Source organism: Nestor notabilis, unplaced genomic scaffold (assembly GCF_000696875.1).
Source record: "Nestor notabilis isolate BGI_N333 unplaced genomic scaffold, ASM69687v1 scaffold15888, whole genome shotgun sequence".
NCBI lineage: Eukaryota > Metazoa > Chordata > Aves > Psittaciformes > Psittacidae > Nestor > Nestor notabilis.
The window spans coordinates 11811-39416 of record NW_009938872.1 but is presented as its reverse complement, the minus strand read 5'-3'; the positions used below and the strand labels follow the sequence as shown (position 1 = coordinate 39416).

The 27606-nt window shown below is 40.3% G+C and overlaps 1 protein-coding gene across 1 annotated transcript in view; it reads right to left on the bottom strand.

Annotated features, from left to right (window-relative positions):
• RPS6KA2 (ribosomal protein S6 kinase, 90kDa, polypeptide 2) overlaps positions 1-24080 on the bottom strand; it is a 91515-nt gene extending 67435 nt beyond the window's left edge. The window contains exons 1-3 of the mRNA XM_010019577.1: positions 24065-24080; positions 21357-21469; positions 18887-18968 (exon numbers count right to left, since the gene is read on the bottom strand). Coding sequence (XP_010017879.1) covers positions 18887-18917 — 31 coding nt within the window. The 5' untranslated portion in view covers positions 18918-18968; positions 21357-21469; positions 24065-24080. The remainder of the gene's footprint in view (positions 1-18886; positions 18969-21356; positions 21470-24064) is intronic.
• Positions 24081-27606: the final 3526 nt, after the last annotated feature.

Genomic DNA, 27606 nt, shown 5'->3' with positions numbered 1-27606 from the left:
TATCAGTGCAGCAGGATGTCAAGTCAAACCAATAAGAACTTTAAGTAGTGAAACCATGGCCTACAGGAGCTGTATAGGGGGAGTTTAAAGAAAAGACACTTATTTGTTCTCTGTAATACTGATTCAAATTTATAGTTGATTCACTGTAAGGGAAAAGCAACTTGTCACATAATCTAGTGACTGGATTGGGGAACTGAAGCCACAGCTCTATTAAGTTAAGTACCATTCAGCCACTGGTTTTAGTGGAGCCAGAGTATTGCTCCTGGGATCTCCTTGTTCAAAGGATAACTTCCAAATACTTTTATACACCACCCTCTTCACTGATGCCCAAAGCATTTCTTAGTTCTACTGGAAGAAAATTATCCTGAAGCTATCTTCTAAATCTGCGTGTTAATACTTTGCTGGTCTTTTTCTCTGTCTTCAGACTTACCTGGAATGGAAGTTGATAGTTATACTTCAAGAAATAGAATTTTTAATATAACTTGCAGTGCAGTTTTGGTTCTGCATATAGATTTGGTGTTACAAGGCATGAGGGTTTAACCTACAGCCTTGTGCAAGCTAATACATGCACCAAATTCAAATTGGTGTTAATTTCTGAAGATTACATTTCAGCTTCAAGTGTCAATAAAAATTAAATTGCTTTTATTTACAAACTATAAATTAGTCATGATGTTTCTTTTATAAACATTATTCTAATAGAAGTTTGTGTAGGTATGCAAGCACGTAAACGCATACTTAAGGTATACTTTCTGCTCCTAGCTACAAACACAAATGATGCTGAACTCCAAAACCATCAAATCTAGCAACTCTCCTTTTGTTCCTTAAAACTTTCTCTGACAAGCTTCTGTTAAGGCTGAAGGTTTCTCAAACTTTGTCTTAGCCTGCATAAGAACCTTTTTGAAAGCCACGGACACGTGGGGCAGCCAAAGTTGTTTTGCACTTGTCTTGTGCCTCATGGACTCCACATGCCTCTGCACTGCCTCTCTCCGAGCTTGTTTAACTTCAAAGGGGAATGAAAAGGAAGATGCAAATTTTGAGTGCACACATTTATTAGTCCTCACTGGAACAGAAAATCAAACGTGAAGAAATTATCTTCAGTAGCTTCTGCATTAAGGGGCTACACTTACTTTTTTATACCTGCCTTTTGCCATCAGAAATTGGCTTCTGGGGCAGCTAGAGGCTCAGCAGCAACACCATTTGGGCATTGCTGTCCTCAGTACTGCTAGGGCCAGCCCCATGGCCAGCCTGGAACCCTACAGGCACCTTTTGCTGGCGAGACCTCTAATGATGGTGGGTGGCAGGAAAGCTAGATTCTGATTTCAAATCCACACTGTGTACGTCTGGAAGACAAAGTACTTGTGTGGTGACTAATTACCCGAGAAACGGAGAAATACAGGCTTTCCAAAAAAGATCATAATCTGCCTTCAGTGGTTCTGCTTGGAAATACTATTTTCATTACTGTGTTTCTGCTCCACACAGTACTATACTCAAATCTAAAGAGCAGCCTTTCATGTTGTACCTTACCAGTGGAACATTATTACAAAACAAAGGAGAAAAGCGTCCTGTTGACATCCTAATGCAGGTGTCTATCAATAATGCTATATAGGGATTTTTTTCACATTTCTTTCAAAATGCAGGTAATTTCACAAAGGTTATTTTTCTGAAAGATCCTCTGCACCCCCAAATACAGAATCTTACAGAGGTGGAGAAAGAGCCATTAAGAGCAGAGCTTTACCACTCAGCCTAGCGCTGCTGTGTCAAGGGAAAGAACAGATTTACAGAGCAGGAAACATTCCTTTGTAGAAGGGCGCTCTGAAACATCAATATGAATGCAGAATGGTTTTTAGGAGTCCAGGGTCTGCAGGAGGTTATTTTATCTTGTCCTCCTCTGTTGTGGTTTGGTTTTTTTTTTCCCCTTTTACATGAAACAACACATTTGGCTTTAAAGAAATCAAAGACTTGTTTTGATTTGTTGTTGGTTGGGGTTTTAAGTAGCTTGGATGCTTCAATGTTGAGATTTGGAATGACAGATGTCTCTAAATTAATACTAAACTTTTAATACTGAACTTCCATTTATATTATTTGTCACTTATTCATTATTCTATTAATTATTCTCTAAATGTTTAAAGAAGTTAATTAAATCTGGCAATATGCCTCAGAAGTACCTCTGCTCATTTTTCCAGCAAGAAGAGTTAAAGGACAGATTGATGAAGTCTAATGCTACTAAATAAAAGTCATATGGAAGTTTTCAGGGTTTTGAGGATATACTAACTCTGCTGAAAACAAATCCTCAGGCAGTAGCGTGAGTTCTCCCAGTGTTTTCCTGACACACTTTGCCCAGCGAGGAAGTCTGGTGGGCTGTGGGTGCTGCTTGGTGGGCTCCCTCCTGCCCAGTGGAGCCTCTGGCAACTGCAACATCCCGCCATTTCCCCACTGGAACACCAACTTGGATCTCTCTCCCCAGCCAAAAAATCCCACAGACGCTGCAGGAGCTTAAGTGTGTTTTAGATTTTTGGCTGGAATTAGCCAGTGGGTTCAAACCCTGTCATTAGAGAAGTACTGACCGACAAACCATCCAGATGATCATATAAACCTCATGTCCTTACACAGAGGTGAAATTTCAATTTTTGTGTATTTTCAAACAGAACTGGACCAACTGAATATACACAGATGTGCTTGTGCACAGCCTCCAGGTGAACCCATTCCCTCCCCAAGGTCTGTCAGCTGCAGATGTGCACGGAGATCCACTAAGCCAAATCCTATGGTGATGTACAACACCAGCAAAGTCAGAATGATACCCTGTGCAATCATAGAAATCACTTCTAACTGACATAATTAAAACCAAACTGAACAAATGACCTGATGAAGAGCACAGAAAGCTGCCATTTGCTAACATGGAACTTCCTCCAAGGCGCCAACACCTACAGTTGGAAATACATCTGTCCCTGACTTGTGCAAAACTGAAAGCCTTCAAAACCTCTGCATAGCCGCACCTGGGTCACCTTTTGGGTTTCTTTTTTTCTTTTTTTTATGTAAAGCGTATGTTTTATTTAACTTTATTTATGTTAGTGGATATGATATCCTGTCAAATGAATGAGTTCTCCTGTAACATACTCCTATTTTTTATTACATTTGCTTCAGCTGAACAGGTGTGTAATTATTATTATTATTGCTATTGCAGGAAACAATTTCAGTATTAACTCTTACTGACAGGCAATAATTACCCGTGCTCTAGGAATACGCATAATTTCAAAATGATAAACGAATAAGAAGATATCCTTAGAATTCAGAGGTCTAAGTAAACTCTACTCATAAGTAGCCCTGGAAATTATGATGACCTGAAGGGAGAAACTAGTAGCTGTTTCATATAGTTTTGCAATAAAGTTGCGTAAACCAGTTATGAGACAGCTGGCCTTTCCCCCACCCCCCAAAACAGATATTTAAAATTTAGTTCCAACCTACAAGAGTCCAACAGGGGAAAGATACACAGGCACATACAGTCCTCAGTCCTACTCTTAAATACTGTCCAAAAAGGGATGAATTTCCCTATTAAACTTCTCTCATATCTCCTGTCAGACTCTAATTCCCTTGCAGCTACTACCCTGCTGCAATGTTAGTTAACTTGCATGCAGCTGCATAGGAAAGGCAGCACTGTCCCTAATACTTCCTACCCATGGGGCATTCCACTATTAACAAGTGTTTGCCTTGCGTTTGCTATTGTGATGTTGCTAAGTCAACAAAAGCAATGAAGAAATTGTTTTTCTCTTGTCCTGCTTGAGCTGGAGATGATCCAGACATCCAAGAACTGCTCCGTCTTTCAGGGTAACAAGTTTCACTGCTTGTCTTTTAAGCTTGAAACCCTGAGAGGTCTAATCAACTGTTGCTGCTCTTTGCTCTTAAAACACACCTGTTTTGTGGGGTTTATGGAAAGGACTGACTAAAGTTTGTAGATTACTCTGGAAGTGTGAATACTGCCTGTGCTTTGGTATTCACCACAAATATGTTCTGCAGTATATCATCAAGGGCACAAATACAGCTTTTGTGATTGAAAAGTACTGGGAGTGATCACTGGCTCTGCAGTGGAAATGCAAAGATATCCCCTCTTATGCCATCCTCCTACAGAAAATAATCATTCTCTTTATTTAGTCTCTCTGCACCTAAAAAGCTACTTTTATTAAAAGGGAAGTTTCTTCTCCTCCGGGATCTTTGAGCAACTACTAATTCACTTGCAAAGCCTGGTAAAGGTGGGAGGGGATGAGAGTGGTGCTGGAGTTTCCAGGCAGCTCCCTGGGACACTAACTCAGGGCAAAATGCCCCTGCATGAGAGTGAATTAAAGCCCACCCACATCCCTACTATTTTGTTTAATGGCATTGTAACCATTCTGCTTGGTCCAGTTGGGATGTCTATGGACAAGACCAACAATCTTTTATATTATATTAAGTGAGAATTCCTGGAAGAAGTGGAAATGTGTTATTATCCCTCTGTGGAGAATGTATGTACTGGGATGTTGTCATTTGCCACCAAGGCAGTTTTGCTCATAGACTAAACTAATCCTGGTAAATGTTTTCTGTAGAGCTGCTTAAAACTTGTAACTGTATACATTTTCAAAGATATTTTTGCTGTGGCTGTTGTTCTGAATTGGAATAAAAAGCCTTAATTCAGCAAGTTTTGCCAAAATTAAATTGCAAAAAAATGTTTTTGATGCATCAAAGTGCTGTTTTAAGGGTTTAAATTTATTTCTGATCTATTATTTCTTAGACACTTATTATAATGTACACCTATAAAATAATTTTTAAAAAGATACACAACCAAACCAGACCATTCTGATGAAATGCTTACTACCAATGCTTTTTCAAGTGAAATTTCACTCAACAGTCCTGTTCTGTGGATAGACACTCTACCAGAAACACTACCTGGAATCTCTTCTTTATCATTCATAAAGCAGCACATTTCAGAAGATGGAATAACAAAAAAAGAGGATTTATGGGTGCTTCAGGAAAAATATGTTCACCAAGGCCACCAGGAGCTTTTGAAACAGAACACACATGTCTTCCAAGTGTAGGCTAAACATACAAAAATATGAAGTAATGTTTTTGTGATTGGCCTAATTGGAGAGCAGTTTACCAGCTTAGTTCTGATATGTGTAACACAAGGCAATGGCTGGACAGTGAGAGGTGCATTTCTCTGAAGGGAGGGATTGGATGGACTGGTCACAGAGCACAAGGCAAATGTTAACACTGACCCTGACCTACACAGCAGCCCTGGCCACGACTGCACTAGGCTGACTTCTCACTCTAAACACTTCTTCCATTAGGCTGTTTGGATGTGGTAAACACAGAACCAATCCAATCTGACTTGCTCTAACAAAATATTTTTGCATGAGCATTTTAGTTACTGAACTCCAAATATTTCGGTTTGTGAAATGAGTAACTTGTACATTTAAGGCATCACTGAGGAAGCTGGGATAGTGGCCTATCATCCAAACCCAAGGACACTCAGTTGACATAGGAGATATGAAGCCCTGAGACAGTTTCTATTTGTAAATCATGCAGGACCAGGTTTACTGGGTTGCCTGTAACCCAGCCCTCTGACCTACTTGCACACAAAGATGAGAATTTAGAACTCAAAAGTTTCAAGAAAACTGTGGTGTTTAATACCAACATTCAGGCAAACCAACCTCTGCTTTGCCCACGCCCTGACACGCTACAGAGGCATACTTAATATAGCTCCGTTGGTATGTTTGCCTCATAAAAATAAATGAGCATCTACGAGACAGCTGTCTGTCACTGAAGAAGCCTCCAGTCCCACCAGCAAGTAGGGTGTGAAGTCAAGGCAAGGTCATTTCCTAAATTAGAGCCTAAGCCTGGTCTCGTGTTGTTGCTAACACACCAACTAAAGCTTTGCAGCCAGCAAGCCCTAGCCACACAAACAAGAAGAAAAAGAAGCGTGATCCAGTGTTTCCTGCTGTGAGGAGAGAAAAAACAGTGCCCAGACAATTGCAACTTATTTTTCAGCCTGGGCTCCACTAACGTACAGGGAGCCCCATGGAAGACATGACTTAAGTTCAGAGAGTCTCTGAGTGAAATCATGGCCCTTAAACAGTCAGTAGTAAAACTGCTGTTGACATTAATAAGATGACACCATCTACATCTCAGCTCCTGTATACAGTTCTGAAGATATACATAGCTGCTTGAACTCTAAAAGAATACCCAACTGCAGAGGAAATCTTTTTTCCTATGTCACTGGGTTATTGCCAAGAGCTAAACATAAACTGTACTAAGCAATAACTAAAGGGAGACAGGAGAAGCGCAGATAAATATTTAAAGGATATAAACATGAAGGACAGAGAAGACTTACTTATCAAAATAAAAAGAAAGAAAGAAAGAAATATACAGTAGGAGGAGGTAAGTGAAACAGAAAAAGAGGAAATGTAGGCTGTGTCTGGCAAACCATAACCGGATGGACCCTGTGGAGCAAAGGGCTGGGACTGGAGCCCTATCACACATTTTAGAACAACACATTTTAGAACAAAACTGAACAGAAAAAATTAAATAATGACTCAGTAAAAAACCAGCCTGCCCTGCTGCAGGAGAATGAGATTGCATCTTTCGCTATGTGCTACTCTGCTGCAGTGACTCCACCTCAATAAAGCATGTTTCAAAAGAAAAAAATTCTATATTACACTACCATGCACAGGCATTTGGGAAACTGGCTGAAACAGAACATTTGTACCAGGATTAATGCCTGCAACATTATGTCAGAGTATTTCAGCAGAGTGGAAAAAACAAACAAATAAAACAACAAAACAACACAAACTAAAAACTTGTATTTGAATGGACTTAAGAACTCTGTGAAGAATAACCATGAGACATTTAGCTTCCACCCAGTGCTTTTAATTCTGAGACCTTAAATAGCCTTATCCAGAGCCTCGGATCACTACAGCTGTTACTCTGTAGGTGATAGCTGGGAGTAAGGCAGAGGGGTAATGCAGCTCCTCTGGGGACACCCAGCACAGTGGCTACCAGCCCTGTGAGAGTCCTCCCAGTGACTGCTCACAAACCACACTCCCCACACGCAGAATGCAAACTTTCTGGCTTCTTCAAAGCTTTGCTTTGGAAGTTGCTTGCTTTGTTCTGCTTGTGAAGAAGTGCTCTCAAACCCTCACGTTTGATAAACTATAACAAACTAAACCCAAAGTGTGTCATACCAGTACGGCAGGGTTTCTACATATTTCTAATAAAGATTCATGTAAGAAGCCCTCTGACACTGGCAGATCTCACGTAGCAAGGTCAAGTCTTACACCTCATGAGCACCTACATTTGCTCCATCTGTCCCACCCATAGCCACCCTTCAAATCCCTTCTATGCCCACCTTGGTGCATGGCTGAACAGCCTCGCTTTTGTCATTTCACACCCAAAGGAGGAGAGGTAGCAAGGGAGTGACCAAGAGAGGACACCGAGCACCCAATCTAACAGCAGTGGAGCAGAGCAGCTCTACTCCCTCACAGCCCCATCTCCTGTCCTAAGCAGAAAGGGGCTTTGGAGAAGCTGGCAGACAACTATCGCCTACTTCCCAGAGTTTCAGACGACTAGCTCTGGACCTGTCTTGCTCCCACCACAAAGCTCAGTCTTCCCCCCAAAATGATGCCTGGAGCAAGTGCTGCCCATGATCCATGACCATCTGTCTCTTTTTCTGGCCCTCCACTTCTCCACTTGTGATTTTGCCCTTCCTATAGCTTTTTCCTTGGCTCCACAAACCATAGCACAATTCCAAGCCCACTGCTACCTCTGATGCTTGGCTCAGGGAATGGCAGCTATCTGCTGCCCTTGGGAAACCGGGGTGCACCAGCTCACCTGGGGACAGCTGAGGGTCTTCTGGAAAATGGGGAAGTGCAGATTTCAGTAGGTTGAAAGACAGCTAAATAAAGGCTGGGTATTTATTAGGGTGGTCTAGGAAGAGCTTTTTGGCTTCCTTGGTATCAAGGTGAAAATGTGCTGCTTAAGAAGCCATCTTCAGTGTAAAAGTCTGCTCCTGTGAGCTGCTGTGCAAAGCCACTGGCTATTTTCCTGAACAAAGCAAGAAAGAGAGGGCACAAGCTGGGATCCCATCCTTTTCCCTTTATGGGGAAAGTTTCCTAGGAGACAGAGACACGTGGTAAAGGTGACCCAGATGTGGGGAACACCATGTAAAACAAAAGTACAAAATACTCCTTCTAAACATACATCTGAAAAATATTTTTGCTTATGATAACATGCAAGGGTCAAGTTAGTTCTTACATTTCTTTAAATCCTACCAAGACGTACAACATGAATAATTTATATTGTATAGTTTATTGTATCCATAATGAAACAAAATTCAATTGATCAGCATTGACAAAACCTACAGAGCAGTACCATTGCATACATCTGAAACTCCCTCTGAGCATGAAAGGCAGCTCTGAGCTAACAGCTTTGACGATGATAATTGCCCACTAAATGGCAACTATGTTCTAGCACAAACAAAGACTGAAAGATGACCAGGGACACAGCACAATTATCTGAGCAATTCCGGCTTTGCCCAAATTTACAAAAATAATCTGCTGCTGAGAAAATGTCAGTTAAATTACTGCACCATGGAAACCTCTCAAGTGTGTCAATTACAGTCACATGCAGATAGAGAATGCTGTAGACAAAACAGAAAGGAGAGGCTGTTGTTGATGCTGACTGCTGATCTCTCTTTGAACATCATCAGAACATCCAAACTTGGAGCAAATGCCACAGCCATGAGGAAGCCGTAACTGACATGTGTAACCCACATGAAAAGTGTAAAAACACGGAGAATGATTTTGTTTCCATTGAAACAAATCTCAGATAGTAGTCTCCCACACTGTGCCACCTAACTTTAATGGAGAGCCAGCTTACTGCTAACTCACCTCCAGCAGCAGCTGTGAACAGAACACCTGGCCAGCTGTTTGGGGAAGCTTTACAAGCAGTCCAAATGCAAGGCTGTAAGGCAAGGCAACCCAGTGCAACTGACCCCCTACTCTCTGCCATCATTCTGACTTAAAAGGGCATCAAGTGGCAGCGTTGACCTCTCTATTAATCTGTCCTCATGCTTGAAAGGAAATAACATTGTTCTGTTGTGTTATAGGAACCAGTAAAAGCAGTGGGGTGCAAATCCAAGAGGATGCTTATGAATTTGGGTTCCAACCAACTACAAATGCACTGCAGTTGCAGGCAGCTGACATCAATTCCATAGCAATTATGTTGGATGCTCCAACTGGTGCAACTTATTCAGTGAACAGAACAAACAAATGTTTTTCATATAGATAATGGATTTGTACCACAGCCAAAGATTTGCAGAGTCCATCGGGGAGGTTAAAAATCCCAGGGATATTTAGCTATTTTATGTCCAGTTTAGCTTTGCACTATAGCTACAAATTTATGCAAAAGTTGATTCATAGTTCTGACAACTTCAAATAGTCAGTGTGTTATATGGAACAGACATTTTCTAACAACTTCTTGGTTTGGATTCCATAATGTGGCAGATTGCACTTAAGGGGGGAGGAGTGTTAACAACATCTCCATTAATACCTATTACATTTCATAAAGACAGTGAGCACTGTGAAGAGGAGGCTGGCATAATTAGGTTAATGTTACAGATATGGAGATTGAGGAGAGGAGCAGCAGTAATAGCAGCTGGTTTATGCTCATGCAGCAGGCTGGTGGCAGAGATATGAGCAGAGCCAAAGTCTTGTGACTCCTCAACTAGAGGTACCAGCTCTTATGCTAAACACAGCCTGCCATGAAAGAACAGGCTACAAGATAAAAAATCAAAGGGGATGAAGACTAAAATCATTTGAGCCTGTATGTGCCAAAAGAGGAATTTTTCTCTTCCTGTAATTCATGTAGCCTCGTGGTACCAACAGCTAGCTCTTGGATGTTGGGCAGGATTAAAAGACTTGTGGTTCATTCACATGCTGTGCAGCTGACTTGATGGGTTGCCAGCAATAGTTTCTCTTTTTCAGCAGTGGACTTCTTCAAATTAGAAGCATTACAAGCAAACAGAAAGCTTACAAAGCTCGTTAAAGAGAGCACAAGATAAACAAGACACAAAAACTTTCAAGCCCAAGACCAAGCCAGAGAAAACCAGAAAAACAGACCTTCACATGAAGATTTCCATTGGCCTACAGGATGCCAGCAAGAAAGGAAAAGGGCAATAGGCAAGATAAAACAGTGACTACTGTTACATTATCAGTGGTAAAGGCTGACTGTCCTGGACATATCCTGATGTTCTGCTTAATTCTGAAGCTAAACACATGAGAGAGGGGAATGGAGGTTGACAGCTGCAGGCAACCACAAGGAACTGAAACAATCCTCCAGAAATGCTGCTGTCTCAAGCAGCAATGCAAAGCACAAAAGTATTACAAACCCTTCTACCTGAGGGCAAGCTTTTCCTAGGAACACTCTCTGAACAGGGACTCCCCAAGGGAACAAGCATTCAACACCTCAACAATCTGACCACTCTTCGGTCTTTGAGGTAGGACATTTTTATCTCTTCAGTTAAACCCCCTGAATTTCCAATAATCTGCTAGATAAGGCAGGGGTACTGCTACTGCTTCTACCATAACAAAGCATTCACAGAGGACCTGAGATCTGGAACATGCAGTCAGAGCAGATCATGTTTTGTTTAACAGTCACCTCTGACTTAGCTAGTGTATAACTAAATCTTCTAACCCAGACATGTAGAGAAAACGAATCCTGGGGAAGGAAAGGAAGATAAAAGATTCTCAGCCTATGGAAGATGGAAGCTAAACATGATAACAATCTTCAAGATGTGGAAGAAAACTGCAGAGAGGAAACTGTTCTCAGTGGAGAAGATGTGAACTAATAGCTTCAGCTCTGGCAAGACAGATACAGGACAGATGTTAGGAAGCATTTTGTAAGAGTACAGATAGAGACAGTCTAAGAATGAGTTAGGCAAACCTCTGTCAGGAATGACACAAAATCACAGCTGTACCCCCCTAGGCCAGAGGGGATGGACTTCTTCAGGTGCTTTCCAGACAATGCTTTAGAAGCAGTGCAAGGCACAAGTGGCACTCCAAGAGTCCCACACTAGTGGGTTTACCTGGATCAGACCCAGGCAGGGATACAAATTAGGCCTCCAAAGCAGAACCACTGAGCCTCTGTGGTTGTCCTAGGTACCAGTCAGTCCTTGTTCCCAAGTACTTAGCCCATGCAGACTACTGCACATAGCCAGCAGTGCCTGTCACACTCTGAACTCATTTATTCAGCTGGAGCTTCACATCAGCCTTCACAGATCTATTGGAGTTAAACTCGGTTATGCTTTTCTCTCTTCTCTCTCTGCTTCCCATGCTGTTATTGGTGTGGGGGCTGGCAAAGGCCATTGCACCTCCCAGTCCTTTCCTCATAAAGTGGGTTTTCTACAGATAAAATGGAATTGCACCACATTTGTGAAAAAGAATAAACATTTCACTTGTGGCTTCAGGACAACTATCTGCGTAGCCTCTCCATTCCTGAAACTACAGCAAAAGCAACTAACAGCAATCTGCTACTTGACAATAAAAAATATCAAATGTGGTCTCTTCCATAAAGTGACAACCAGTTTGGGAGGAACTGCAAATAGCTATCATTGGATATACAGTGCAATGAATACAACAAAATAATCCAAGGGAAAGCAAGCAGTAGTGAAAGCCCTTGATCAGATCTCCTATAGGGATGTGGGACAAGGAGAAATGGCTTTAAACTGAAAGAGGGTAAATTTAGATTAGGTATTAGGAAGGAATTCTTCACTGTGAGGGCGGTGGGACATTGGAACAGGTTTCCCAGAGAAGCTGTGGATGCCTCATCCCTGGAAGTGTTCAAGGCCAGGCTGGATGGGGCTTTGGGTAACCTGATCTAGTAGAAGGTGCTCCTGCCCACAGAGGAAATGGCACTAAAGAACTAGATGATCTTTAAGGTCCCTTCGAAACCAATCCATTCTATGATCCTATGACTCTGAAGAATGAGTTTGGGTCTGAAAGCTTTTTACTGATGAAATAAACTGCACGAGTTGCAGTTTCAAGTGTCCTCACTGCTTCTTATTCACTGTGTCAAGCACAGCAGGATCAATCGAAACTTTAAAGTAGTAGATGGCAAATTGACTGAAAATTACAAGGCAATTTAGAAAATTGCTTTTACTATCAAAAAAGAAATGAGTATGATGGGCTACTCATTTCTGATAAAAAAAATCAGCTGCTGTTCCTTGACTGTCTGGAACAGCCAAGGGACACATTCAAATGCACCTGCAAGAGCTGCTTTCTTCCCAGAAATTTTAAAGAAGTCATTCTTCTTGTATTTTATTGACAGAAGAGTATGACTTAACAAATGTTTAGAACAAACTTGTATAATTTGATCACAGGTGAAGAACGCATTCTTTCTGTCAAAGAAATCAGCAGACTTTTCAGTGCTGTATTCTTCCAATTTCAGATTTCAATCTCCCTTGTGCTGTCTAGGGAATCATATAAATACCTGAATAATGCAACACTTTCAGTTGCTGCTAATGGGGCCCATGGAACTGCTCAAGGATTACATGCTAATTATGAGGTTGCCCCCCACTTGATGTCATACTTTGGTCTCAGGGCCTGAGTGCCCACGAGGGACTGGAGGGCACTTGGTGTACTGATTTAGTTTCATCAGGAGGGGACCTACCTTGCGTACTCTGAAACTGCTATGCCCAGCAAACCAAGGCACAGCAAAGAGAGATGACTAGAAGAATTGCTTCAAAAGCCTTGTCCAAGCCAAAGCAGCAATTCTGTTTGATGCTAAGACTTACATCGCAGGTTCTGCTATACCTCTAGACTTCTCATGGCAAAAGCTGGGTTTTGCTTGAGTCCTGTCCTATACTTCTTTAGGAAGAATAAACCAGCTATTTCAGGCAGCAACATAATAAGCTGCTGAAGCTGCATTCAAATGAACATACAACTATGCAGTGAGCTATATTTTGATATTACTGTAACAGCAGAGCTGTACTGGAACAAACACATAGGCACAAAAAGACTGGGCAATACTGCTGCATCTACCTACGGCATGTATGACAACTGCAGAAGTGTTTGCTCCTATGGAAATCAGTCTGTCTGAATGACAGGGAGAAAGATAAAGAGATTGATTATAATTTTTACCAGTATGTAGGTGAAGGCTTAATAATTCTGTCCTCCTTAGGTCAATAGGAAGAAATTGCTATCTAGCAACCTGAGCAACGGTTTTAACAAGGTGACCCTATAGAGAGCTCAACAGCCAAAATTTTCAAGAGCAAGATGAATTTTCTTTGGCACCTAGGGAAAGCTCCATGAGGAACAACAGATTTTTGTGTAAAAACAATCTAACAAAAACGCTCCCTTGCTACAAAGCAGAGAGCATTTTTAATATCCAGATTTCATTTCCTGAATGTCTTAACGGTGGGAATTTTTTGTCTAATAACAGAATCTTCATCATGCACTCAGCTTTGTGAAGAGGCTATAAATTAATCAGGACTTCATACAATGAGAAGTCTTTCATGGCTTGAATAGAAACAGATAAAACCATCTTTAAGTGGTGCATGCTCAATTTATATTTATAGGCAAATTTTCCCTTCTCATCCAAACCTGAATTTAAACACTCTACAGAATCACTACAGAGTATTAGGTATTTAACCCAGAAGCTACAATCTCAACGAGCACAAGTCAATGTTCTTTAGCAAACACCATGAAAATAAACTTCTGGCAATGCTTTTTGTCATTTTTGACCTGTCCAGTCTGCTGTATATCCAGGTTGGAACACTCTATAATATTTGCTGACACACAGTGAGCTAGCCTAATCAGAGTTTATTTTCTTTATACTATACGTATGCATTTTTCTCTACAGCCCATCAGAAACCACCGAAGTGAACTCTCTCAAATGTTTTGTACCGTTTCCCCTTTCAGAAAGCAAGCCCTAGATAAGCTGACTTTGTAGGAGAGGAAAAAAAAACGTGGTTTGATGTAAGAAACCTCGCAAAGGCACTTTAAAACCACAGCCCAATAGTGAACTCTAAGCACCGAGTTGAAGATTTTCTCTGTTTCATTTTCAAAACTCCTACAGGAGGAAAGTTCTTCTTCCTCAGATAACAGCTACTAATTCCAGCTTGCTCCTAATTATTGATGGCAAGGTTGGCACATTCTGCAGCTAAGCACAAAGCTGGAGATGTTCTCCTTGACTCCTGTCCTACAGAACTTCCACGCAAATGGACAAGATCCATATGGTGACCTGAGAGCATTGCTGTGGGGCTGAGCACATAGCAATCATTACATTTTAGAGCCACTTGTGAGGTATACAGAGGAATTTTTATTCCCTTCAAACCAGAGGGAAACCACTGGAGTCCCAACATCTTAGATCTAAACACCGCAGTCATCGCAGGGAAACTGAGTTGCATTACGAAGAAAACTGAAGAAGCCACTTCAGTTAGTGTCCAAACAGGGAAGCAGTTTTATCAATGCTTTAGATGGAAACCATGGTCGACCTGGTGACATCTAAGTTAGTTGGTCAATTTCGTGTATAACTAGTATCATTGATGAAACATCCCCAAGAACACCACAAGCCCACTGTAAGTCACTAAAGCTGCTCTCACCACTTGCTGCATCTATGACCATCACATGCACTCAGTACGATTGTAAACCCAGAAGTCTACTAGCTTAGACTGAGGGGATCATAAACTGCAAAGTACTTGGAGCTTTTGACAGAACAGATTGCTATTTGTAAACAACATAACCAGTTCTCAGGGTCAAACAGCTTCCGTTGCTGAGAATTACACAGCCCATTACCAACAGGATGGGCAGATGCAAACTACTTCCTCGTGACCCACCGCATAAACCTTCACTAGATCATCACTGTAATATTTACAAAGTTCATAAGCATTATGTCAGTGAATTATGGTTTCATGCTACTTTCTCTATGATTGCATATCTCCTGTAGGGATGGGTATTCTATTTTCAAGCTCCAGAGGTAGCCTTTACATTTCAGCACAGCAACCTGTTGGGGATTTATAGGTACATCACAGGTATTTAAGAGGCTTACACTGCAAGTGATCTAAACAGCTCTTGTTCATGGAATCCTGAAGCACATCTAGTAAAGCTGATGGAGTCTGAGATACCTTTAGGGAAATACTGAGTGAATTGAAATCATCAGCCTGCCTCTGGCCCAGCTTTGCTGGTGAACACAAGGCACATACACACAAAATAAACAATTCCTGTTTTCCTTCTGTTTCCTCAGTCTCATAGTGCCTTCAGGCTGGGCAGTCAAGACTCAGTGACATATATGTTTTTAATCATTATCTTTCATTTTTTATCCGAAAATCTCATTTTCAAGGTAAAAAAAAGTAGTATAAAGAAGACATGAAAGCAACATTCTAAGATGGTATTTAATACTACTATATAATGACATCCTAAAAAGCAAAAATCTCAGTCTTGAAAAGTATTTAGGTGCCTAAATGTCTTTGAGGACCTGGAACCCCTGAAAAGGGGTTTATATTTGCAAAGGTAGCTATTAGGTTACTTTGATTTAATAGTCTTTCAAAGTTAGGTGAGTTATACACACATGCAGCCTTGAATCTGATGCATTTGCCATCTGACACTTAACAGACATAACATTCTCAAACATTTTGGACAAGGTTTTCCTAAAATTATTAATTAGAATGAAAAACTTATCCAGCTTCTTCAGCAAGTTCTCTTTTTTAAAAACCATATGCCCACAAGCTCCATCAAAAGGAAATGAGGCATGAAGGAAAGAAATGTCGGCATGATGCTCTCATTTATAACTTAAAGGAGCTTTCTCACTTTCAGGGATCCACACTATTATAGGTGTTTATTCAGATATACTTTACGATTAATATGAACCTTCATGAGGTAAAGATTAATTTTCACAAATGTTTGTGTGTACAACATGTGCCTCTGTAAACTTTTGCAGTCTAAACTGGAAAAATTTGGAGTCTTATTCTCCCTTCACAGCAGGAGTGGTCCTGCTGTTTAGCAGATCTTTTTCAAGTTTAAATCTACATATGCAATTAAGCTACAAAGCCTCTTTAGTATCAAACAACTTTTTTGTGCTGTAAATACTTGAAGAGTGCTGCTACTGACTGCTGTACTCTTTGCTGTTGGTGAAATTTGGATCATGCTCACAAGGGACAACTACCTTGGAAAGAGGCAGGAGGAAGCAGACTCACTGGAGGAAGCACTGTTTTGTACTTCTGCTTCTTCCTAAACATTAACCAGTCATGACCAGAGTCAGTACTCCTGGGATAGGAAATTCTTCATCAGGACTCACTATACTTGTTCTACGTAAAAGCTAGTTTTAGCCCATCACTCCTGAAGGCATTTAACTTCCTCACATTCTTATTTATGAAGGTTTTAATTATTCAGACTAATCCAGAAAAGGAAAAAACAACTTCGTTACCCCCTTCTCTTTTCTTTCTCATTTCTCCATTTTATATATTTTGCAGATTTTTTTAACTGAAGAAAATAACTGCTATGATATTTAGGGCTGCGTGGCCATGTCAATTGTACTGGCAGGGAGAGCTCTGACTTTCCTGCTTCATGTTATGCTGTGCAGAGCACAGGTTTGAAAGCACAATCACTTGGAAATTTGTCTAGTATCATGCCTTTTGTCAGTAAATACTGAATTCAGTGCTAACAAAAACATATGGCTTTGCTCCCATTACTTGACATAATAAATACTTCACACTGGAGTTCCAGCCTTTTCGAATGTAGGTAGGCAGCAACAATTCAGCACTTTCACTTAAAAGATGAAATTAAGCTGTCAGAAATATTCTCTCTGTGCCAAAAGTTATGTGGAAGCTCACTGACAGCAATCCTCACTGTTGCTCATTTCACTTGCCCTGAGCCAACGAGGTTTTGCCTTCACTTTTGTACTTTGAGTTAAACAGCTGTCAAGTTTAATTTCTCTGTAGAAACTAGCGTGGACAAATTAGTTTCTACTGATGTGTTAGTTATTTTAAGATTAACAGGAAATCCAGAGCTACCAGTCAGAGGTGTAAGTAGTCTGAATGGGAGAGAAATGCAATCCAGCAAAATCACAAAGCAGCTTCAACTTTTGGATCCTGTGACCCGCACTTGAGAAAACAATAAATAGCCTGCTGTAAAAGCCAGGGGAGGGGAAAAGCAGTGGTTCTGTGCTATGATGAACCAAGGAACTGCAAATGTGGAGATGCCTGTTCTTGACAGAACAGATATATATATATATGATGGAACACTCTGGGTAGTTTAAAATCACCATCTATAATTTTGAGACTTCCTAAAATACTGCCATAATACAGATTTTTTCCTCAGTGGAGTAAGAACATTACAGGCTTAGCTAAAATATATTAATAACATGTGTTAAGTAATAACATGTGTTTGGGGTAGCAGAAGAAAACCTCCCCCTCTCCAAAGCTCTTTCAGATCAACACACCTCAGATTTATATAGAAAAAGAGGGAATACCCAATTTTTATCTTGGGTGAAAAGTTCTAGGTTGTTCAAAGAAACAGAAATGAGTCTCTGGTACATGTTGACATCAGAGGGGTCATGCAGTCCTTCCTCAGACACAGTGCACAGCAGGAGATGGCTTTCCCTGGTGGGAAAGGGTCTGAGAGTTTAGTTCAGCTCAGTGTGGGCACTTCACTGTTCTGCTCTTGGTTGAGAAGTCAGAGAATCACTCTGTTATAGGTACTGTGCATACAGTACTTTTCCTTTTTATGTATTACACCCAGTACCATTTAAGTAGTTATTTGCACCATGCTGTCCTGCCGGAACAAATTTTCTCTTGTACATTCCAAACAAAAAGATCAGCATGCCAGTATTGCTCCAAACTAATGTTTCTTTGAAAAGGCTTTCTTAGGGGAAGGGAATGTGGAAATACCTGTTTGGCCACTTTCCCATTTTGACTAGTAGTCAGAAGAGGTGCTGTGTCTGCCTGCCACCACCTGCTGTAACTCTACCTTGAAATTAGAGGTAGCTTCATTCTTCTTTTGGTCCCTCAAATTGAGGCATTCTAAAACAACCTGCACTTTTAAGTCATCAGAACTATCTCAAAATGTCCTCTCTTAATTAGAACAGAAATTTAGGCACTATACTGCAGTGTGCAAACCCACATTGTCCCAGAGAGTGAAAAGAGCTGCTCTGGGCAAAATAAACACTGTCTACCTTATCTGCAGAAAGTGTTAGGCTTTTGAGGGGAAAAAGAAGAGTAGAGTGCTAGGTCAGGGAACCGAGAAGACAACTGGATCTCAGTCCTGTGCTTTCCTAGATATTTCTTTTTTGTCTGAGTGAGGCTGCAGCAGCCAGTGGCCCCAGAAGAGGATGACCGGACTCAAACATGAGTCATTCAGCCCTAGCCTGCTATAGACCACTCACTGACTGGTCATGACCTAGGAAACAGCATCATCTCAACAACCTCAGAATGACTCCTCGCACTTGAAAATACTCTGCCATGAATTTTCAGGCATATAGTGAGAAGCACCAGCTGGAAGCTTTTCACCCCAGTAGGAGCCGTGTTTTACTTCAGCAATATCCTTATTTAAAAATACTTATTATTTCAGCAACAGAAAGCTACTGCCACTGGGATACAAATTAACATATGCCCAATAGAAGTCCTATAGATAACACCAAGAAAGTATTCAGCTGGAAAACTCCAAAGCCCTGTTTTCCTGCTCCCACACTGTAGAGGTAACATTTTATGTGTATGTTTTTTTAGAATACTCCCTAGAGCAAGGTAGCATTTTGAAGGATGGCAGAGATGTATTTGTGCACTCTTCTATAGTGTAAGATAGAAGTAATGCAAGAAATGTGAATGTCAAAGTAGGACAGAAATAGAGACTGCAGCCACTGTCCCAGGCCTTACCTTTCAGAGTTGCCTTCTTAAGTACCTTCATGGCATAAAGCTGACCCGCATCAGATCCTTTGATCTTCCTCACTAGAAATACCTGTAAAAAGTAGATGACTACTGAACTTCCAGTTGCAAGCCTTGCTGCAATTGATAGAGGAACAAATACTATGGTTCAGGAAATGTAATGAAATTGTTAGCTGAAAGTACTTCATATCTATTTTACCTGCAATTGGTTGAGCTGGCTCTGGAAATTTTCAGTTTTAAGCCTTTACCACCTCACAAAGAAAATATGTTCAACATTATTAATTGCCCTTAAATATTCAATTCAAGATGGGCGAATAGTCAGAATCAGGGCTCACACTTCTCTTCATATTCTGATCAGCTTTACACGAAAATAAGTTATGTCTCATTTGTGCTTAAGAATGTGAAGTGTCTTAAAACTTGCCAATTAAATTAAGGAAAAAACCCCAGACAACAATTTGTTGTAATTTATGCTGTATGTCATGAATGGTGACTTGCCTAAGATGTAGCTGAAGCAAAAAGTTCATACAGCTAAAAGTCTGTTTGTCCATACTTAACAAAAAGTAGGACTATGATTGAAAATAAGTCTGCACATAGAACAGCACGGCATGCTGCATCTGCAGAAATACTGGGCTGCAGTTCTAGTAATATCTTCCATGCAATCTTGCAAAGCATGTAGTACTCATATCGCTGTAATAAGCAAAATTACCAACTGACGTTACTAGTCACTAGTCAGCTGTTCCCTTTAGCACAGGATTCCCTCCAAAACAGATGACTCAAGAACACTGTGTGCTGTTTCAGAGGACATCAAAATAATCATCAACCAAAAAGGAAACAGAACAAATGAAAATGCATTATATTGCAAAATGATATCATCCTTCTGATTCTTAAAAGCAAAATTTCATTGCTCTTGAAACCACCTGGTCCTGGAGCACTTACTTGACTGGTTATCTCAGCTATACTATACTAGTTTGCCAGAATAGCACAGGCATGTTGCTGAGCATGACTTTCAGTTTTCTAGTTTGATATGCATGTAAACACTTCAGGTTATTAATGCCCAAACTAGCAAAACTCCCTTAGCTGCAGCAATGGGAGTATGACCCAAATTCCAATCTAAAAAGTTAAGCAAGTGTTGTGACTTTCAAGAGTGTTGCAAGCACCCCCTCTGACACCAAAGGCATCTTCCCTAATCCTGCAAGAAATTATTTAGGCCTCAGGTGAACAACTTGAAAACCTACTGTTCTTCTCCTTCTTGTGCTGAGTCATACAGCAAATCTAGTTTTGAGTTGTTTCATTTTTCACATTTTTCAATATTTGAACCAAGTATCATTACTGTGCTCCCAAGAAATTCTCTAGATCAAAACTCGGTCGTGAATGCTAACTTTCTTGGTATCACTTATCTCAGGAAACTTCTAACAGACTTTCTTATCAATATAATTCTAGAATAGTCAGGAAGTTGATAAATACTCTCAATATAGCTTTTTTCAGGAATAAAACTAAAGTCCTTGATTCATCATCAGTGTGCTCAGCTTTGTGCTGGCTACCTCAGCAACTTTCAGGTATAGGATAGTTCTTCAAGTTAGCCAGAATGATCCACCACTGAATTGAAAGCTAGGAAATATTTTTTTTAAAACTCCACAAAATAATAGACTTAAAATGATAAAGACTTCCATGCCTGGTTTAAATTAGGCTCACTGCTCCACAGGTTTCAAAGTCTTACTTATTTACAGCATGGAAAGAGTTTAAGACTGAACTGACTCCTCCCTCTTTCTCTCCATCTTTTCTTCCTATTCTCATTTCCAGCTGACACATTCTGCTGAAGAAGAACTGTCTCTGGGATAAAGAAAAGCCTTGGACTTAAAATAGAAATGTTGTTTCTCAGAAATTAGCCTATGGTCATCCAGGTAGGGGTTTTTTTTCCCATGCTGTCACCACTGCAATGACTGCTCTCTTCAGCACCGGGTTTGACTCCAGGATCCTTTCAGCAAAGCATACAGGCCTCTGAGTGTGAGTTAAAGAGCAGTCTGGGACTTTGAAATGTGCTTGAGGTCCCATTTGCCCTCAGGGGGAATTAGACATCTAACTTATTAAAGCCTTTGAATGTTCCTATTTACATCCTCCAACTAAGCAGCATTGGTGCAGTCACATCCCTGGTGGGCAGGTCAGAAAGAAGAAGTGGCACAGGGGGCTAATTTTTTGATAAAGTGATGCTCACTAATGCTCACTTGTGCTCATTAGTCCACATCCAGAGCCATAAGCACCGTTTCCTAAAGTGTTTTATACACAAAAATCTATCTAAAGCACAAAAATGTTATTAAAATTAAGATAGAAGAGGTTTGGGCTTGCTTGTCTGCCTTTGCAATGTAATTCATGTATGAACAGTGTTACTGGTGTAAATGAACTCAGAGAAAGGACATGAAATTTTCAATGTTGCTCTAGGTTATTAGATGGCATTAAAAATTACCTTTCCATATGAACCCTGTCCTAGTACTTTCAGTAGTTCAAACTGAGAAGGATCTGCTTTTTCAAAACCTTCCTTCACATGATGACTGATGTCTATTTCCTTCACGATACCTTCTTCCTGCAAAGGAAACAACAAAAAACAAAATACCCAAATCAGAGCTGTTATCCTAAGGAAACACGCTGTTTGTTTAAAATCTCATCTTCTGTGATGCTACAATCATGTATGAAATTTTGAAAAAAAGAAACAAATGCTTGTCCAAATTTTCCACGTGGCTGTTACTGGCTGGGGAAGGTAACGTCAGGACATCCAGGCTTGCTTCTGTTTATTCACCCTCAAGATACAACTAAGAATAGAATATGCAGGCTGAAACACAATAATACACTCAAGAGCTTGGTGTGCCCATCACAGACCCTGCTAACAGAACGGCATGTACTCAGATCTGTACTATAGAGGCTCCATCACACTTCTTTTAACATACTTTCTCATTGTCCCCCAAAGCATCACCTAAATCCATCTTAAAAAGCTCCCTTAGTCTTGAGCAGCAATTATGAGTAGGCAATAAAGAAAATGCATGTCCAGAAGGATTTCTCCCTATTTACCTCAAAGAATGGAAAGTAACTATCAGTAACCTTCTAAATAGAAAACAAATTAACAATTTATTAATAAGGATTAATAAAGATGTGAAAATGGAGTGATAGTGAGAGGAAGACAGACACTTTCTTGCTTGCAGGAATTAGCTTTAAATCCTTTGGATTTTCCAGGTTCTTTTGTTAAAACATCTCCACTGTCAATAGATGCACCAGCTGAAGTAGGACTTTTATCTTACAAACTGTGACATATGGCATTTGTTTTAGTTGTTTGATTTACCTTAATTTGGCTTGTTCCTCCAAAAAGAGAGTGACTAGGTCATGGGAGACCCAGAGGGACTACATGGAGTTTGCAGCAACCCAGAAAGTCATTGAGCTGAAAGGAAACTTGGAAGAAAGGACCTGCTCTTCAAGGACACAGTGGTGAGAAAAGACAATGTTTACAGGCCTTTTTATTTCTGTAGTTTTTTGTACACCTACATTTGCGTTTGGGTGGTGGGTTTTGGTTTTTTTTGCTATTAAAACTACTTGTTCTAACTTCTCTACAAGTAAAATGTGGATTTTGATTACAAAACCTTTCTGTTTCATCTCCCAGGTTGAAAGGAATTACTCATTTAGGAATAGCTTTGAATATTTCTCCACCCAGCAGAAATAATTGGAAACTCATAAACATTATTTTTTACATGAACATTTTCTGCAATTGTCCTTTTCCTCCCCAAAAAAATCTTGATAAAATCAGGAAATATAACATCTGTTTCCTGTTCTTAAAAACGAAGAAAGTAGAAATAACATCCCAAACCAAAAAACGCATTCAGAAAAATGTTTGGCCAAAACACATTCGTTTCCTAAACAAGAATAAATTTCATTCACTTCTCCTCCAGAAAAATTGCTATCAGTTTCTATCTACTGTAATTTATCTGATGCACGGTTAGCATTACCCAGATTGCTCCTTATGCTGTAGCTCCATCCCTTCTCTTTCCTATGCTGCCTCTTTGCACTCACGTGCTTTGGAACAGGGACTATATCCTCTTCTTGGTTTGGAAAGCTTCCTCTACTTTGTGTGTGCTACCAGAATCATGGAAAATAATCATCATCTCACAGCAACTCATTTTTCTGATCCCAATTCTTCTAGCTTAAGGTTTGCCTGAAAGGAAATGCCTGAAACCAACAACCAGTTTTCCCAGAAAGATTTAAAGGTTTTCAAAGTACAGAGCCACCAGGATCTCTCCTCTTGTTTATCTGGTTTTAATTGCTGTGGGAGATAAAGTATCTCTTGGATATTAAAAATATTAATGTTTTCATTTTTTTCTAGGTGAGAAAAACAACAGTAAACTGACACATATTCTATACACGATATTAGCTGTTTCCCAAGGAAACCGGGAATTACCTACCTGCTGTTATCAAAGGTTCTATGAAGTTCCGAAATTATGAGCTTTCATACTGAGTGACAAGCACCTTTAAGTAAACTGCCAGTAGCTAAGAGACTTGCACACTGGTAAGAATATTATTTAGAGCTTAGCCTACCTGCCACTCTATAGCTTAGATAAAGTATCTGGACTGGATACTTAGGTAAAGCATCTGTAAGCATCTTGTTCAGTGGTTATTTACTAAGGCTAAAAATTACTCCCATGGTCAGGCTCCTGAATCACCTCTACGCCGGAGTTTGTATGCTTGGGAGTTTGCTCTCCATTGAGCACAGGCAGTGTTTGCGAGGACTGGTTTCTGCAGGCCAGTCTTTGTGTGTGGACACCCCCTGACAACTGTCATATGACGAAAAAACTGTCAGTTTCTCAAGTCAGTGCACCTAGTCGATATTTCACTATTTTGCCCATCTCTATTTTGCCCAGAAGCACACCACAGCAAGGACCATCCACCGCAACCATGCAAAACAGCATGTGGATCCTAATTCTGAACTGTATTCAGGAGACAAATCTCTGCAAAAAAGCAGCTAACCCCAATTTTATGTACACCAGATATCTGCCTCAGATTTACTCCTCCTTTGAGCTGACACCTTGATCTAAAAAGCTGTGGATAAGATCTACCACAAACAGCAAAACTCTTTTTAATTAAGTTGGACCGTATTTCAACCAGCTACATTTGCAAGTTTAAATCATGAGCGACCTTCAGTTTGCCCATTCACATTACTCATCATTCACAGGCCTATAACCTTAGGCATATTTCTTATTGTACTATTAAATTTAATATAACCTCTTTAGGTTCATGAAATGTGCTCAGTTACAGGAATATATTGTAAGCATTAAAGTGATAATAATTCAGCTTGCTGGAAGAATGCTTAAAAAATTCTAGCATTCCCAGAGAAACAACATAATTAATTCATAACTTGCAACAAAAACAACACTTTAATTACATGCATCTTTAATTAAAATCTCAGAAAAATATTATTTAAAAGGAATGGGACCAAATACAAGGCCTGGCAGTGTTTAGCAGAGAGGAACACATTTTAAAATTAAAAAACCTTACATTACATGACTTCACAGAAATAGAAAAACATTGGTTGGAAGTGGCTTCTGGGGGTCATCCAGTCCAACACTCCTGCCCAAATTATCATGGACACTTGATCAGACCAGCTGTTTTTTGTCCACTGTGGTTCTCAGTGTCTCAAACAATGAGGCTTGAGCTACTTCCTATGTAAGATTATTCTCTTTTGATTTGCCTGGCTTAGAAATGCCCACAGTCATGTCGAGCTGCTTGTTTCACAGGTCCTTGGAGGAAGCAGGATATTTTTCTAGGAAGGTAGGATTTCCTGTGGATTTCCTGTGGTCTCCTCACTAGAAAAAGGCAGCAAAGCAGCACTGAAAAAAGCATGCCAGACAGCTCTTTTTTCACTGATCATAACTACAGTGGTGTTACTTGTGAGCTCTCCCAGAGGTAGACAGTATTTTAGGTATTATGACAAATCCACTTCCCACTGGAGAAAAAAGCCAAACTGAAAGTACTTGGGACTGAAGATGGACACAGCCCCTTAAAATAAATATATGTTTGCAAACACACATGTATTTGCCTTGAATGTATTTCTATATTCTTATTACTTTCCTGCAGGAATTCTGGGATGGCTTCTGTTTCCTTGCCTGAGTAGAAAAAACTTCCCCTACCATTTATGCCTTTTGAAGTCCCCCTGTATTAAACTAATATGGAATGTGGTATAAATTTTCTTAGGTGCTGATGATCAAAGTGAAGCCCAAACTGTCAGAGCACAAGCATCACGGGCAGATCTCACAACTATTTTTGCTCTGAGTTGCATCTCAGGAACTTCTCTCATATGGATGTTTTGCACTGGTCCAGCAAGTGCAGAGTATCTGCATTAGGAATTTGCATAAGAACAATAAAACGGAGGCAAGAGAGTGACAATACAGACAAAACCTGCACACTGAAGAAGCTGTTTTGATGGAAAGGATTGCATTCTGGAATAAAATATGAGCCAGCTTCCAAAATGGTTTTGATCAGTGAAGCTGGTAGAGTAAAAAACGAATGTTCCACAGTTTGGTCTTGCAACAGCTGTGCACAGCAGCCTGAGCTCTTGCTCCCTGCTGACTTGTCCCGACACTGCATTAGCACGAATGCTTGACTTGACGAAGCTTAATCTTTTGTAAACTTCTGTAAATATTTATGTTTGCACAAAAAACATCATCCTGTGACAAAAGTGAGATGGATGTTCTTGGTGGCTTGAAGAAAGCACATGGTCAAGCATGGGGAAGGAGCAGAGGAGGGAGCACAATGAACTGGAATACATGATGAAAGAGGAATGGACAGTGCTTCTCTGTGCTAATACAAGAAAGACCTGTTCAGGACCTGATTCCATATTGTGTTATTTACTTTAAGGCATCCTTCCAAGGCCTCCAAGTTGGCAAAAATTTTGGACACACAAGCAACCCAGTATTTGAATGGCAGAGCTATTTTGATCTCCTTTCATTTGGGACATTGAAGAAGACAGCCTCTGTTCTTACTGTGTGACTGTGGATGGCACAGACACATCTGGTTTGGTGCCTCCAGGAGGCAGCTGTTCCCTGTAGCACTGGTCGCAGCTCACTTCCAAGATTCCCTCATGCATCAAAGATTTTCTTTGGAGAAAGAGGAGCTAATGCTCAGTTGCTGCTGGAGAGCAACCACAGAAACCTCTTCCAACTGCAACAACAGTTCCTGACTCACTGTCACATGTCTGAATAGGATTGGGAAGAATAGGGGTATAGGCCTGGGAATGGGTTACAAAAAGTCAAGTAGAAGGGCAGGCTTTCCTGGAGAGCAGCTCTTTTCAGCCATACAGCCTCTTATCTTGCCGGCTCCACAGCCACTCAGCAAAAAATTATGGAAGGAACATCTCCTAGAAAACTGAGAGGTTTAGCAACCCCTTCTGGAGTCTCATCTGGCTCCTCTCCAAAAGGTTTCTGAAGAGCAGAGCTAAGGACATCCATAAATCCAAAGACCACCTTAATTGTGCCCAATATATTTCAATCACATACAAAAACTTTCCCCACTAAGATTTCCTAAAATGGTCTGAAGCATCTGGAGAGAGGTCATTCTAGAATCAGCTACTTTTAGCAATGGACAATTTTATGCAACCATATCCTATGGGAAAAAATTATGGTGCTAATGTATGATGACTATTGCTTTGCAAAATCAGTAAGACGGGATTCTCATTTTTATTCCTCGCCTGACCATCTCCCCAGTTGCACTGGATCAAGACTGCTATGCATGTATGGCTGTAAAGAGTAAGCTTCATTTTCCAATTAAAATATGTGCAGTTTTGATGTGCAAGTTCTCCAGTCTTCAGATCTGTTGGGCATATTCTAGGGCTTAAGGTCAATGAAGAAATGAATTAAAATGCCCAAGAGGAAATAAGAAATAATGTAAAGTCTAACAAGAATTTATTGTTGAGAGAATTGTAAGTCTATAGCATATGCTCAACAAAGAGACTTTATTTTGTTACCAGTCTTACCACTTAATATAAACCCAAATCACAACTATTTAACTTCTAAGTAACACAGGCAACACAACATTCCAAAATAATACAGTCCATCAGGAAAGCATGTTTTAAATTCCGGTAAGGGAATAGTTAGGACAGGATATATATGATAAAGATGAGGCCAGGCTTCCACCTCTGTTTCACAGGTTCTAATCTGGCTCAACCCATAGGAGGGTAATTTTTGTCAAGACATAATAGGCTATTCAAATGCTCCTTAGTTCAGGAAATGAATTGCTGGCCTGTGTTCAGTTCTTTGAGGACAAGTATCCACGTTAAACAAAACGTACGGGAGCATTTTCATTAGCCTCTTCCCAAGCTAGTCTCAAGCAGCTGGACTAAAATTTGAAAACGAAATCTTCCATTTTAAGTACTTTGGAATCCAAGTTCTGGCTTCTTTTGTGGTCTGGAAAGATGCAAACTGAGCAATAATACTGTAAATGGGTCTGGTTGTTTTGCTCTCTACTGTCAAATTAACATTTGCTTTAGCAACAATGAGTTGGACTTATTGAGCCCTTAGAGAAGCATGTGGAATTCACTGTGAATTTACTGGACATTGTACTAGGTCTGTCTTTGGTTTTCAAGCATAAAATCACCTACCTTCTCAAAAGCCCATATACAGTTAAATACTACACAATAATTTTTAGAGAGCTTGTGATTTCCTTACCACAGCTTTCACAAACGT